At 38.1% G+C, this 16,279-nt stretch overlaps 1 protein-coding gene across 3 annotated transcripts in view; it reads right to left on the bottom strand.

The window, feature by feature from the left end:
• Positions 1 to 16,279, bottom strand: part of LOC143287539 (D-2-hydroxyglutarate dehydrogenase, mitochondrial-like) — a 56,572-nt gene that overhangs the window by 25,468 nt on the left and 14,825 nt on the right. For all 3 annotated transcript variants that reach the window (XR_013055977.1, XM_076595591.1, XM_076595590.1), the window contains 2 exons: positions 12,236 to 12,404; positions 7,173 to 7,459 (listed from right to left, as the gene is read on the bottom strand). Coding sequence is in view for 2 of the 3 variants with exons in the window: in XM_076595591.1 (XP_076451706.1) it covers positions 7,173 to 7,459; positions 12,236 to 12,404 (456 nt within the window). In the remaining variant the exon portion in view is untranslated. The remainder of the gene's footprint in view (positions 1 to 7,172; positions 7,460 to 12,235; positions 12,405 to 16,279) is intronic.

The following is a 16,279-nucleotide window of genomic DNA, read 5'->3' as shown; positions in this document are numbered from 1 at the left end:
TGTCTCTGAGACTTCTTTGAATTTTTTCCAATTTTACTATGATCCACCAGTTAGAGGTCCTAATGCCTCAAATTTGTCATCAAGGCTGGACTGAAATTCCAGCTGACATCTTCCTGAGAGGTGTCCAGCTGTGTTGAAGGCCAGCCTGGTGAGTTTGGGGTGGAGGGACTCTAACCAGTCTGTGGTCCTTCCAGCAATCTGCAGCCACACAGTGCCTTGGTGATGAGGACATCCCAAATGCCACATTTTCAGATGATAATGTAATCAATATCACTGTTGAGATCATGGGTGCATCCATGTTGTCTTGTACTTATTAGCCTGCTTGAACATGGTTATCAGCAGGTCATGTTTGGTGCATTTGCTCAGAAGTAGGAAGGTGCTGCTGTTCATCTTCCCAATTCCATGCTTTCCAATAACTGCTCTTCAATGATCATGGTCTCTGCCAACTTTCGTTTTGAAGTCGCCAAGCACTATAAGCTTGTTGGAAGTAGGTGTGGCATGTAGCAGAGTGTCCAAGTCAGTGTAAAATTGCCCTCTGACCTCCCCTGTGTTCAGCATGGTGGGGGTGTAGGCACTTATGATGGTGATAAAGTGCCTGTTGCTGATAAGGAGGTGGAACTTCCTAAGTCTTTCATTGATTCAAGTGGGTTGGTTGGGAATCTCCTTTAGGAGGCTAGTCATGATGTCAAATCCTGCTTAGTGCAGTCTGTCCTGATGCAGGGCTTTGCCTTTCCAGAAGAAAGTGTATCCGCTGTCTGATTCTGGTAATGATCCTTCTTCAGCAAGCTGAGTTTCACTGATTGCAGCATTTGCAGCAATGTCAACAATATATCTCAGCAATTCTTTGGAGATGAGGGCTGTTCTTCTCTGAGGCCTTGAGACATTGTCTCAATCCATGAGGATATGTACATTCCAAGTAGCAATGATTAGATTCTTCTTTCTCTGACTGAATCAACTGCAAATTGGTAAGGGTGCCAGACATGGTATGCTGGCCAGAACAGATTTTCAGTAATGTCATGGTAACTTCTGCAATAATTAGATGACATGTAAACTGCTTAAGTTGATTCAAATTATATTTTTTGCTCACAGTCAAAAATGATTGCTGATGAAATGAAATAATTTTTAATCAAAATGTACAGCTGGACAAAGCTGGCCACATCAGATCCATATTTCACTATTATCCAAACAACTTATACATTCATGTTTGTCAAATTTTCAGCCTATTCCCACATTTTCCATCACTTAAATACTCTGGTTCTTCATAACAAAAGTAGCTGTTGCATGCTGAACCAAGCTGACTTAGAGGGAAGATAGCAGTTGTAAATCATGCTGCCAATTCAAATGTTAAGCAAGTTCATTCTGATTAATTCAAAGCCCTCATTGTAATACTAGCAAGTAATAAACAAGTCTTCTTCTTCTTCTTCTGCGTTCGTGGGCTGCAACTCCCACGTTCACTTGTATGCACACGAATGGGCTTTTACGTGTATGACCGTTTTTACCCCGTCATGTAGGCAGCCATACTCCGTTTTCGGGGGTGTGCGTGCTGGGTATGTTCTTGTTTCCATAACCCACCGAACGCTGACATGGATTACAGGATCTTTAACGTGCGCACTTGATCTTCTACTTGCATATACACACGAAGGGGGTTCAGGCACTAGCAGGTCTGCACATATATTGACCTGGGAGATCGTAAAAATCTCCACCCTTCACCCACCAGGCGCCATCACCGTGATTCGAACCCGGGACCCTCAGATTGACAGTCCAACGCTCTAACCACTCGGCTATTGCGCCCGTAATAAACAAGTCAATGGTGTAGTTGTTGTCATTCTGTCTGGTCCCGTCTGGAGTTATCTTTTTTCTTCTTCATTTGACTGCTGACAAGAAATGGAATGGCATGCTGTCTTTAAACCACAACTAAACAAAATGCAAGTCTGCATGGCAAGATTTGTTCTTTTTGTTTTTAAGCCAAACTTGGTGTTGGCAAAGCATTTCCAGAGAAAATTATATTGTTTTAGTTTACCATGAACACACATATACACACATACATATGACACACACACACACACACACAAAAACTGAAACGGGATTATTACATGGACTCAATTTGTTTATACTTGTAAGCCAAAAAAAGTAATTGATGAAATTCCTTTTCAGGCAGTTTTTAAAAAGTTTGAAAGGATGATTTTCTACCCTGGAAATATAGCCTGAAAATAATAAGTGAATGAATAGATAAAGGCTTCAAAATGAACAAAATAAAAAAATCACTAAAAAAATCCCAAACATAACACAGATACAAGATAAATGACTAAACAATGCAAATTAATCATCCAAACAAAAGATGATCAAAAGTACATCTGATGTTTGTAGATAGTGAATTGGATTCTGGTATTTAAAAAATTATGCAACAACAATAAATATCTGCTCTTCATGAAATAAAAGTACCTGCTATTATAAATTTACAAATTGTATGGGTGATACATGTGTGTCTGTATATGAGAGAGAGAGAGAGAGAGAGAGAGAGAGAGAGAGAGAGAGAGAGAAATCGAAATCGAAACTTTTTTATTGAGGGAAAAAGGAATAGGCACTTATCGGCCTGTTTTCATCCTACCCTCGTAAAGAAAACGTATAAACTAATCTAGGAAATACAAGAAGACTGATAAAAGAAGGAAAAAAACCCACTTTGCATGGCAACAACAACAAGAACAATAAATGGCATAGAAAATACACAGTTCCCCACAAAATAACATTGCTTTTGCGTAAAGGAGAGAGGGAAGAAGAAGGTAAGAGAGGAAGAGATACGAGGAAGGAAAGAGAGGAAAACTGTTGAGAGAGAGAGAGAGAGAGAGAGAGGAAGAGAGGGAGGAGAGAAGAAAAGAGGAAGGGAAGAAAGGAGACAGACAAATAGACAAGGATATTGAGAATACATCATTTGTTTATCAGAGAGAGAGAGAGAGAGAGAGAGAGAGAGAGAGAGAGAGAGAGAGAGAATCAGAATGAGAATTTTATTCAGTGAGGCCAAAGCCCCATTTGAAGGGGTTGTGAACTATGATAAGTACACCATATTTTGCAACAAAATGAAATCGCAAAATATGAATACATGCAATCGTATCTTTCATATGTACACACACTCACGTTATGAGGAAATCACAAAAACAACAAAAAACAACAACAACAAAAAACAAAACAAAAAAAAAACAACCCCAAACAACAACAACAACAAAACATTTGTACACACACACACACACACACTGTATATATGCATATACATACATATAAGCATACACCTAAACTCACATACCTGTATACAGGAACTAATATACAAATACTCACAACCATAGGTTTATACACATGCATACACATGAACACATAAACATACATGTCTTTACGTCTGGATGGCAGTGAAAGGTCATTCAATGAAACAGTATTCATTCTCGCAAAATTTTCAGATATCAGGTTTAAAAATAAACTAGTATTATAGTGTTTAGAAAAGGTTGATTTCTAGCTGCTTCGGAGAAAAGCAATATGGACTGGAAATAGAAAGAAATGTGGTATTCAATACATGAGAGACAAAAATTTTGTTTGGGATCCTAGTACATTTAAAGTTATGGGAATAAAGTTTTCTACTAATACTAGCTGTATTGTTAGAATAAATTATGAAGATAAACTGTTTGCAATGAAAAGAATCCTGACTTCATGGAAGAAACGACAGATAACCCCTTTTGGAAAAAATATTCAAAACCTTAGTATTCTAAAAAATTGTGCATCTTTTAATTAATTTACCTGATCCCACAAACAATTTATCACTGCCTTAGAAAAAAGATTTGTTTTCATTTTTATGGAATGGTAAACCAAGTAAGATTAGAAAGTTAGTTGAATACAAATACAGCGAGGGTGGTCTAAAAATGATAAAGGTTAGAGCTTTTCTTGTATCCATGAAGATTAGTTGGCTGAAAAGACTCATGTCTGAATCTAGATGGAAGACCCTTACTTTTAATATGTATCCAATGTTGACCAATGTTGAATCTTTTGGTGCAAAATATGCAAATTTTATTATACAAAAAACTGATAACCCATTTTGGAAGGATGTAATGAAGCATTACAAAAAATTGTCAATGAACTGTTGCCCAGTTTCTGTACATGACTTTATGGCAGAATGCACTCATTACAATGTAAATATAATAAGAGATAGAAGAGTAAATTATGTACAAGAATGGTGTCATCACAATATATATATATATATATATATATATATATATTTATATATGTATATATATATATATATATATATTTGTATATGTATATATATATATATATATATATATATATATATATATCTTTTTGCTAAGCAGTTGGTGAAAGAAAATGGCAATTTTATGACATGATGAATTCTTGCTCTGTTTTCCAGGTGTAAATACCAATTTTCTTGTTTATGAAGGCATTGTGAATGTAATACAAAAGTACGCCAAAAGTTGAATGTAATTCTGACTAACAGATATAAACTTTTAGACAACAAAACTTGGTTTTACATCAAGAAGGGAAACAAAAATGTGCAAAATGCATTCAATGAAAACAAAACTACTCCAGCTGCAATTACAAAGTGGAATAACATATTCAACAATCTCAACCAGAAACAGATTTTTTCTCATTGTCATAAGGTTTCTCCATATGTACAGCTGAGATGGTTTCAAACCAGGCTATTGCACAGACTACTACCAACTCAAATATATCTGTTCTTGCATAGATTAAAAGAGTCTCCAATTTGTAATTTTTGTGAGCAAGATGAGCAGTCAATTGATCACATGTTGTATGACTGTAATGTTGTCCACCAGTTCTGGATACAGTTGCAGCAGACCTCAAAGAAGGGGTGCCAGCATTGCAAAAACTTTGAAACAGATAGGAACTTGTTTTATTTGGTATAAAACATCATCTGCAAACTGATAATGCAATGGATCTGATTCTGCTTTTTAGCAAAATTTTATATATACAGATGTAAATCGCAAAATGTACAGCCAGCTATACAAGTTTTTATGGCTCTTCTAACAAAAAGATATTCTGAAGTACAGTACATGGCAAATAACAACTCAAGAAGACAGTTTGAGGAATGCTGGCACGTCTACCACCTTATCATTAATTAATTTCTTCTTTGTCCACTATAGTCTTTGCTGTGTTCATATTCGTTACCTGCTCCCTTGCTGCTACCATGAAGTTGGTAAACAATGTGTGTTTACCTGCAGTACAATATGTGTTTACCAAACATCTGTTTCCATAAAACAAGCATGAAATGGAGAAGGTCAGACAATAGACAGATCCATCCAATGTGGAGTGTGGGGTGTGTGTTTGTGTGTGTGTGTGTGTGTGTGTGTGTGTGTGTGTGTGTGTGTGGAGGGGGTGCGGGGGGGGGGGGGGAGGGGTTAGATGTGAACAATTGATAAGGGAGCATGAGAAAAAGTGGAACATTGAACTAGGGAATAGGAAGTGAAAGCATACCTATCTATATATATTTATGTTGATGATATTGATGATAACAATGCTTGTGTGTACCCTTTGCTTATTTGTACCCTTTGCTGTATTTCGCTTTGTATGTATGAATGTATGTACTTATAATGTAAAATGTTTTTTTTAAAAAGTGTTCATTAAAAGAAAGAAAAAAAAGAAAGTCAATTACAGCTTTAGCATTAACAAACAATTCACCAATAATGCCATCAGGACCTGCTGCCTTACCATACTTAAATTTCTTAATTGAAATTAACACTTCTTCGGAGATAGGTCTATTCAAAATATAGTTATCTTCATCTTCATTGTCATCATCATTGACATCAGTTGTATCAGTTGTATCATTATTTAAACATGAAGTTTCACATTCACCAGATTCGTTTTCAATGACATTCTTAAAGTGAACAAACCAGTCATGGACGTTAATATTATTTGACTGATAAACCTTTTTGTTTGAAACGTTGCGTATGTTTTGCCAGAAATCTTTTTGGTCATCAACAGATAAAATCAGCTAATCCAAATAACTTGGTTATATTCTTTTTTTTTTTCTCTGCAACAGATGTTTATATTCTCTTCAAGCTTTACAATGATTTACATTATCTTCCTTCTTTGATGATTTTTTAGACATCTTTAATAATCTTCTAACATTTTGTCTAAACATTCTATATTCCATATCATACCATTCAATAAACATTTTCTGATCAATATTGATTCTCTTTTTCATACAGTCAACTTGTTGTGTTATACAACTATTAAATACATGTAGTGCTTGATCAATATCAACATCTATCAAACTAACAGCATAGTTCAGGGTTTCCTTTGTATCAATAGACTGCATATTAATACAGTATTGTTGTGCATGTTCAGAATTCCAAACATTTTTTTCAATAAATGAAAGATCATTTTGTAATGAATGATTACAAGAAACAGTTTTCCAATAAAAGTACAATTCAAGAGGTTGATGGTCAGATTCAAACCTTTCTGCTACATACAATCGACAACGATCCTGTATTGTGGTGAATAGACAATCGGAAGCCAAAAAATAATCATTTACGCTGTTGCCTGCACCTGAAATGTATGTGGTTTCCCTGAAGGTCACCATTACATATGCCATTTAATATAAACAAGTCAAAAGCAACACATAAATTTAATAGCATTTTACTATAAGACTTGAGAACTGAGTCTTCTGATTGTCTAACATAATGCATTTTACAATTAGTTTTATGAAAAATGGAAGAGTACAAATGATCCTGAATATTTGACAAAATATTTGACGTTCTGCCATTTAAGTCACCACGTAACAAAATATCGACATTATCTTTTATTAGAAGATTATCAGCTAATACATTTTCCAAACAAGATATTCCATTGTCAATACTGGTAACTGAGTAATAAGGTGAACTGACAGGTGGTACGTAAATACATAAGTAAAGAGCGAGAGAGTTTCAAATACAAAAACTTTGACCAATATAATTTTTCCTTTCCAAAAATATCACTGCCCAGCCTATGTCTTACCAAAGAAATCACTTTGAACTGCTTCTGTCTTACCAAAGAAATCATTTATCAATCCTTTGTCTTGCCAATGGAATCATTTTGACCAACCTATGTCTTACCAAAGAAATCACTTTGACCAACTTATGTCTGATCAAAGAAATTTTTTTGCCCAGCCTATGTCTTACCAGAATCTTAGAAGTCTCTGTCGCCAGAGTGCCATCAGTGGCTGTGCCCTTGTTCATCAAGTCCTCCAACAGGGTAGACAACTTCTCCTCATCATGATCCTTGTTGGATCCCCCTGTTTCTATCAGCACATAGAAAGGGGTGTCTGAGATGGGATTTGTGAGATGTAGATTTCCAATGGCCACATCCATAGAAGCAGAGTCCATGAACTCAAAGGCTGACAATATTTCCCCCAGCTGCTGCTTTGCTTCCTTGAATATGTTCAGCACCCCTTCAAAACTGTTGCATCCTGTTTGCAAACAGATGAAGCATGTGAAAGGTTAGTAAATATGACTTTTGAGCTTAGAACATGAGCATGAACACACACACATACACACACACACACACACATGCAAAGCTATTGATTATGACTTTAAGCTATAAGCATGAGTGCACACACACACAAACATGCGTGCACACACACACACACATGCACACAGTGAACCCAGGTGTGCCTGTGTATGGAATGCCAGTGAAAAGCTGTGTGGGCAGCAAAACTAAAACATAAACAACCCTCCACAAAAACCTTTACAGGACTGACTGATTTACTTTTAAAGCCCAGATGACTGATAGGACAATGTAAGGGACGATACATCACACAATTTCATTGCACTGACGGGGGCAATAGCCGTTGTGGTTAAAGCATTGGACTTTCAATCTGAGATTTCAAATCTCTGTAATGGCGCCTGATGGGTAAAGGGTGAACATTTTTCTGATCTCCCTGATCAACATATGTGCAGACCTGCTTGTGCCTGAACCACCTTCGTGTGTATATAAGCAGAAGATCAAGTATGTACGTTAAAGCTCCTGTAATCCATGTCAGCATTCGGTGGGTTATTGAAACAAGAACATACCCAGCATGCATACCCCTGAAAACAGAGTATGGCTGCCAACATGGCAGGGTAAAAACTATCATACACATAAATGCCCATTCGTGTACATACAAGTGGAAGAAGAAGTATTGTATTGCATTGCATTGCATCGTATTATGTTGTATTGTATTGTATTGTATTGTATTGTATTGTATTGTATTCTTTATTTGTCAAAACAGATTTCTCTGTGTGAAATTCAGGCTGCTCTCCCTGGGGACTGCATGTCACCACAGTGCAGCGCCACCCATTTTTTTCTGTCTGTGAGTGTATTAGCTGTACTATCCAAGTCCAGGAACCACCCTTTTGTTGCTTTGGATTCTTTAATGCGTGCTAAGTACAAGCTGCACACAGGACCCTGGTTTATCATCTCATCCAAATGACTCAGGTCCAGACCACCACTCAAAGTCAACTGTACAAAATACTTGTCAATGTGATTACATTTTCTTTTGTTCTCTTAACTTGTCATTCCCATACTCTTTGCACTTCTGTACTTATGCCACATTGTTTTCTTGAATAAAAAATGTTTATTTGTATCTGTATTTGTTTTTATCACAACAGATTTCTCTGTGTGAAATTTGGGCTGCTCTCCCCAGTGACAGTGTGTCGCTACACTACAGCGCCACCCCTTTTTTTTGGTATTTTTTCCTGTGTGCAGTTTTATTTGTTTTTCTTATTGAAGTGGATTTTTCTAAAGAATTTTGCCAGTGACAACCCTTTTGTTGCCGTGGGTTCTTTTATGTGCGCTAAGTGCATGCTGCACACGGGACCTTGGTTTATTGTCTCATCCGAATGACTAGCATTCAGACCACCACTCAAGGTCTAGTGGAGGGGAGAAAATATCGGCGGCTGAGCCATGATTTGAACCAGCGCGCTCAGATTCTCTTGCTTCCTAGGTGGATGTGTTACCTCTAGGCCATCACTCCACTTAAAGCAAGTGGAGGGGTAGAACATTCTGGAAAGTGTGTGTTAGCCCACAATTTCTCACAATCCCACAATTACTCTCACTTTGAGAGAAATCATGGGATTGTGAGAAATTGTGGTCTTTCCCCTCCCATGTTTTCTCTCAATTGTGAGAATGTTCTTCATTTCATTCTTGTTTATATGTTCATCTGTTTGTGGTAGCATCCTTTCATATGCAAGGTAGCACTGAAAATTGATTCTCAGTTTCTTGATATCATTTTAAAAACAGTGAAAGAAGAAGAACAAATCAACCAGCCAAGTAAACAGACAAAAGGACACACACACACACACACACACACACACACACACACACACACACAAAATCTCCAAGGTGTGAAGGAACCCAGAAAAACGTAATATGTGTTCCTTTCAAGTTTAAAGGATGTAAAATGTGGCTGATTTCTAGTATGATTTTAGATTTGTTCTTACAATTTCGTGAGTTTAAAGCACATAATACAGATTTGGAATCAACGCAAAACAAGACTTGTAGAAGGCAAATTGGAAGATCAAGAATATGATTTAGAGCCATCAGAACAGCAATAAGTTCAGCAGTGAATACTGAACGATTTTTACCAATATAGTATGATCTTTCCATTTTCAGTTCTGGTATAACGAAAGTTGAACCTGCTTGGCCATTGTCTAATAGTGAGCCATCTGTGTAGATCTGTAAATGATCACAGTATCTATTTTGAAGGTGTACTCGGACTTCCTTTGCCATGATATCTGGATTTTCATTCTTTTTAATGTCAGTATGATTAACATCAAAATGTGCTTTATTCATCTCCCAGATGGGTATGGACTTACGGTCTTCTGTGTGTCTACGTCACCTGAATTAATTTCAGATTTTTCGAACAGGTTTGACACAAACGTGCCAATGGGTGTTAAATAAGATATGTTTTTAGCTCTTTTGGGGAAGTTGTTTTCGGATGTAATTTTTACTTCCTCTGATGTATAATTTTCAGTTGTTGAGCTTCTCAGTACGTATTTAGCACATGCGAGGTTTCGGTATTCATCTAAAGGTAGTACTCCTATTTCGTTGTATGTTCCGAGGGTCGATGCATGGAAAGGTACACCAAGGGCAAGTCTATATGCTTTACAGTCTATGCTTTGAAGTTTCTTTAGCAAATATTTGTATGATGTATATGCAAATAATGTATTCTCTACAATGAATGGGCTGACAGGGCTGCAAGAAAAGGTGCAAAGAACAAACAGGGAACCACAGAACTTTATGAGCCTCTGTCTGTACAAGAGGGTTATCGAATACTAGAAAAAACATTGTGGAACAAAGTCAGAGAATTATACCAGGAAAACGGCAAAGCTTTAAACCATAGTGTAATTAATGTTCAACAACCGGGAACTATCAATCAGTCAAATACATACAGTAATTCAATAAGATTAAGGCAGATTCATACATTATCAAACAGGATAAAACTGAACGCTTTTATAATAAAGTTCAGCAAAGATGTCAGATGCATATGTGGAGAACATATTTCTAGCAACCATGTAATATTTGAACGTCAGAATCTAAAATGTTTTTTGCCAGACTTCACCAAAAGTTCATTTGAATGTGTTATTAACAATTCCAATATGTTATTTGTTATTGCAGAAGGTTTGCTGCATAGTCCTATAGGACATTTGTTATAGATGTTATAGTTGTTTGATGTTGGCGTTTATAACGTTTCCATTTTTCCTAGCGTTGTCTCTCCCTAGTCACCCTCCACACATACACACACTTTTACCCCTCCCCCTCTCACATCCCCTACCCCCACGGGTTTTTTTGTGTTTTTTTTCGTCTAATATCACTTCAGTGGAAAGACAAACTGAAGACAACAACAACACACAATCTCTCACTCACTCGCATACACAATTTTTTAACCAGTACTGTGCCATCACCTTCGTCTTCACTAATGTCATCATCATTATTATCATGATTGTTGTTGTCCCCATCTTTCCCTTTTCCTTTCCTCTCAGTTTTCTCTAAGATCTGAGTTGGCAAAAGACAAGAAACCAACCCCAATGACAAAGGAAACATTTTTGTTGAAAAAAAAGGGGACTTCTCATGCTTTTTCACACATTGTGCAAAAGCAAGGGGGTGCCCTCCACAATTTCTTGCAATTGTGAGAAACTGTGGGAGGGGAATGACCACACTCTATTGCAATCCCATGATCTCTCTAAAAGTGAGAGAAATTGTGGGATTGTGTGAAATCATAGGCTAACAGTGACAGATTCAATCCACTGCTCAGATTCTCTTTTTTTTCCTAGGCAGACACCTTACCACAAGGCCATCACACCACTCTGTTGGCATTTAACAAGTCAAGTACCATCAGCTGCTGAACAAGGGAAGGTATACAATTCCATGTCAAATATACTAAGGTCTTGAAGGAGAAGGCACAAAATGTCTTGAAAATGAAAATTTTGCCTTGTTTGAGATGAACACTTTCATTCCTAAGTGTTTAATATCTAAAGCTCCTTGTCTTATTTACATATATAACTTTTGTCAATAGATTTTCTGTCTTTGTATACCTACCTCTCACCTTAAGCTGCTGGAATATGGAAATGAAAGTAGATTTTTATTTTCTATTAGTGGTTAAAAAAAATTCATGAAAACACTTTAACTTTCTGAAACAATAAATCAGGCAAAGCCAGTTTCACAAAGCATGGATGTCTGACACATCTGTCCAGGTTTATTCAAACTGATGCATTTACAATCAGCAATGTTTGTTTTGTAACAGACACAGAAGGTTTGCTACCTCCAGAATTTAAACAAGTCTATGACTGGTCACTTCTCATCAATATTTAAAATCCTTCAAATCTGAATACAGAGACCTTAAGCTGACAAAATTCAGTCTTTTTTTCTTGAACACACACACACACGCACACACGCACACATGCACACTGACACACACACACACACACACACACTCCAACTCCAAAGTTTCCTTTTAAATTATTGCACTGCTTAAATTTCTTCAGTAATGAGTAAGTTGCTGATAATGAACAATTTAAAAAAAAAACTCAAAAAACAAAACAAAAGAAAATACTTTGACAGACATAACAAAACACATACTTCACATACTTATCATTCACATACTTATTGCCATTACATATTTCCTTGAAACGTGCAACCAATAAATCACATCAAGAAAAAGACAAAAGGCAAAATGTCCCCATGCCTGACAGACTGCCACACTGACCCAGAAAGGCTATGCTGACAGCACTTGGCCGCTGGGGACATAAAATGGTCGCCTTGGTGATGATTCCAAGGGTGCCCTCTGAACCAATGAGAAGCTGCTTGAGATCGTAACCAGTGTTGTCTTTACGCAGAGTAGACAGACAGTCCAGCACTTCCCCTGAGGGCAGCACCTGTCAGCGGATGTGGCCATGTTAAACTGATGTGATTCGGTTAAAAAGATGAAAGTTCTGAACAATTCAAACATGTTAGGCCAATAATATATATATATATATATATTTATAATAATAATAATAATAATACTGTACATTTATATAGCGCCCTTTCTCACTAAGAGCTCAGGGCGCTTTACATGAAAGAAACATTCATGGCCACTCTTTCTCAAAAACCCCTCCCCCCACTCACACTCACCCTTTCCCACTCTACATACATCCAAAGTGAGCTGACATGGGTGGTGTTGGAGAAAAGGAAGCTGAGAGTACTTATAGATAGGTTTTAAAAAGATGAGTCTTTAGTGATGGGTGAAAAGCATAAATAGAATCAGATGCATGGATATGATAAGGAAGGTTGTTCCAGATATGAGGAGCAGCAAAGAAGAAAGAACGTTCACCATAGGTTTTTGTATTGACACCAGGAAGTTTCAAAAGGTAACAGTCAGAGGAAGAGCGGAGATTTCTTGTGGGAGTGTAAACACTGATAAGGTCAGAAAGATATGTAGGTCCTGCAGAGTGGAAAGCAGAATAGCAGAGACACGCAACTTTGTATTTAATTCTTGCTTCAATGGGGAGCCAATGTAGAGTGCGGAGGTGAGGAAAAAATGTGACCAGTACATGGGACTCTGAGAGTCAGACAGGCAGCATTGTTTTGAAGTTTTTGAATTTGCTGAAGAATATTATGTGGACAGCCTATGAGAAGAGAATTACAGTAGTCAATTTGTGACAGCACAAAAGCAGAAATAAGAGTTTCAGTAGTTTCAACAGAAAGGTATTGACGGATAGAGCTGATGTGACGAAGTTCACAAATGACTATGCGTATCAGATTTACTACCTGAGCATGCGTGCTGAGGTTTGAGCCAAGAATGACTCCAAGGTTCCTTGCTGATTTAGAAAACTGAACTGTGGCATCACCAACACAACAGCGGCAGGAAAAGAAGTAGATGTGGACATTCTTGCAGAAGAAATAATCATAGCTTCAGTTTTGTCATCATTCAACTTTAGTTTGTTGAATGTCATCCAGGATTTAACATCGAGAATACAGTCCTGCATTGACAGAATCAGACTTTGTACTTATTTTGTTCTGCAGACTTTTGTAGCTGAGTATCATCAGCAAAAGAGTGGTGAAGAACAGAATGGCCAGAAATGACATCAGAAAGAGGAGCAGTGTACAGAACAAACAGAACGGAGCCCAGGACAGAGATCAGGGCTGGATCAGACAAAGTTACTAACAGAGACAATCTGGAAGCGGTTGGATAGGTATGAAGAAAACCAACTCAGAACTGTTGAGTGAATCCCAAAAACATGTTCAAGTCTGGAAAGGAGTATGCTGTGGACTATTGTGTCAAACACAGCCGACAGATTGAGCAAAGTTAACACAGATAGTTTACCTTCATCAACAGACAGTAACATGTCATTAACTACTTTCAACAAAGCAGTTTCAGAGCTATGGGCAGATTTATATGCTGACTGAAAAGAAAAGAACAGGTTGTTTAATGCTAAATGGTCTGAAAGTTGGGAGAGAATAATTTTTTCAATAATTTTGGACACAAAAACAAGGTTGGATACAGGGCAAAAGCTTTTGAGGTCAATGTGATCCAGAGTGGCTTTCTTTAGCAGGGGCTTAAAAAGTGCAATCTGGGAAGACACCAGAAATTAAAGAATCATTTATAAAAGTGCAGGCAAAACAACATCCAAACACTCATACAGTAGTGGTGTGGGAAGGGGGTCCAGGTCACATGTTTTCTGAGCAGGCTTTTTCAACACACTAAGTACATGTCTCTGAAAAATGTGTGAAAGCAACAAAAGGAACACGTTGAAATTCTTTTCCCAAGGGATGTGACACAAGTGACTGTGAATCCAGTTCTTTCCTGAGGTTAACAATTTTTTAGCAGAAAAAATCTGAAAAGACACTGGGCAGTAATGAAAATGGATAGATAGAAGGAAGCAAAGAAGATTTTGTTCTGCCACAAAGTTTATTTGTAATGCAAAATAGTTCTCTGCTTGATTTAGCTTCGGAGATCTTGGTGTTGAAAAACAGTCTTCGCTTTGTGCACAAGAAAGGTAACAAAGTTCTTGGCTTTCTGGTAGATTTGTTTGTAGACAGTTAAACCAGATACCTTCCACTGTGCTTCCACATGTCGCCTCTCTCTCTTCGCTGCTAGCAGTTCCTCACCAAGAAGCCCAAACCATGGACACTACACCTTCTTGGATGACACCCTGCAACGAAATGTAGGGGCGTGCTTGTCCAGTGCTGCCTGAAAGGGCAGTGTTGTACTGGTCAGCTGAACAGACCACAAAGCACTCAAGTCCTGATTTCAGGTCGTCACGAAAAGCTCCCTGTCTATAGCACGAATGTTGCGCACGCTGCGATACACTGTCACAGAGGAGGGGATGTCTATGTCGAGAACACTCACTACACACAAATGGTCAAACTCTAATTCATGATTCACATCAGACGATCGATGACCTCCACCACTGGGCCTCTCAATCACCAAATCAAGAGTGGGTAGGTCCACGCACAGTCTGAGAAAGGCTGTACATATTTAGAAGTTCCAAGAATTTTACAGCACTACGATCATTGGAACTGTCAACATGAAAGTTAAAATTCCCTAAAAGAAACAGATTTCCATGAAGACAGTTACAGTAGTCTAAAAGATTAGTAAACTGTTCAAATAACATGGTCTCTGTTAACTTATTAACAGTGGGCCAGGAGTGATACACACACATGAAGTGCAGCACGCTATGCTGAGAAGTGAGGGACACTTGAAGCACTTCGAAGGATGAGTGTGTGAAGGAAAATGTGAAGGTGAAGGTAAGGTGGGGAGTGAGAGTGTCTCTGTAAATGACTGCAATACCACCGCCACGACCAGAGGCACGAGGAAGTGACTTGATGGCATAACCACTGGGGACAAGATCAGCACATCTGCTTTGTCTCCATGGGGCTTGAGCCACGTCTCCACAATAAACAGTAGATCAATGTTGTTGTCAACGTATGTGTATATATACACACAGAATTTAAAGAAAAGGACATCATGTTAAGCCAGGAGTATATATATCTAGATAGGTAGATAGATAATATGCAAAATTGCTGGCACTGTTCCATGAAAATAATACGACAAGGTTAGACTCTCAGATGAGAAAAAAATTCTGGAAAAACCCCCCAAGAAAATGATTGTTCTCCTTTACTTTTCTCTCTCATATTTTCACCCATTGTGCTTCCCCAGGAGAGTGTCTTATCTACAGTTTCCCTACAGTTTCAGCTTCTCAAAGAGGTGTCACTGTGTTTGGCACAAAGCCATATATGCTACACCACATCTGATAGGCAGATGCCTGACCAGCAGCATAGCCCAAAGTGCTTATTCAGGCTTTGAGTGCATGCATCCCCCCTGGGGTCACTACCTTGCCGTGGTTGGGGGGGGGGGGCGGGCTTTGTGGCCAGTGATCAAGCAAGCTAGGTTGGTGGGGGTATCAGTACTTTTAGAGGTTTATTGCTTTCTAGGCCTTAACTGACATCCTATATAGCCAATGTAGCTTACCAGGCTGAATATGTGGTTGATTTGTACTGATGTCTCTGGTAGGGTCTCCCTTGCTGAACAGGTCGTGAATGACCCACTGTCCCTTTTGCTGTTCTGTTCTTTTTACCAGTCCTTTTTCTGTCTTCATATCTCCATGAAGCCTTCTTTCCGACATCCTTTTTTCTCTGAGGTCTTCTTTAGGCCCACCGTGTTTGCCATACTGTGTGATCTGTGATGGAGGGGAATGACAGCCTAGAAATTAAGAGAGCACGCTGCTCTAAACACTTCTCTTTGGCTTGGACCTCTCCTAGACAGGCA

Source organism: Babylonia areolata, chromosome 11 (genome assembly GCF_041734735.1).
Source record: "Babylonia areolata isolate BAREFJ2019XMU chromosome 11, ASM4173473v1, whole genome shotgun sequence".
NCBI lineage: Eukaryota > Metazoa > Mollusca > Gastropoda > Neogastropoda > Buccinidae > Babylonia > Babylonia areolata.
This window is presented reverse-complemented; position numbering and strand designations above follow the sequence as displayed.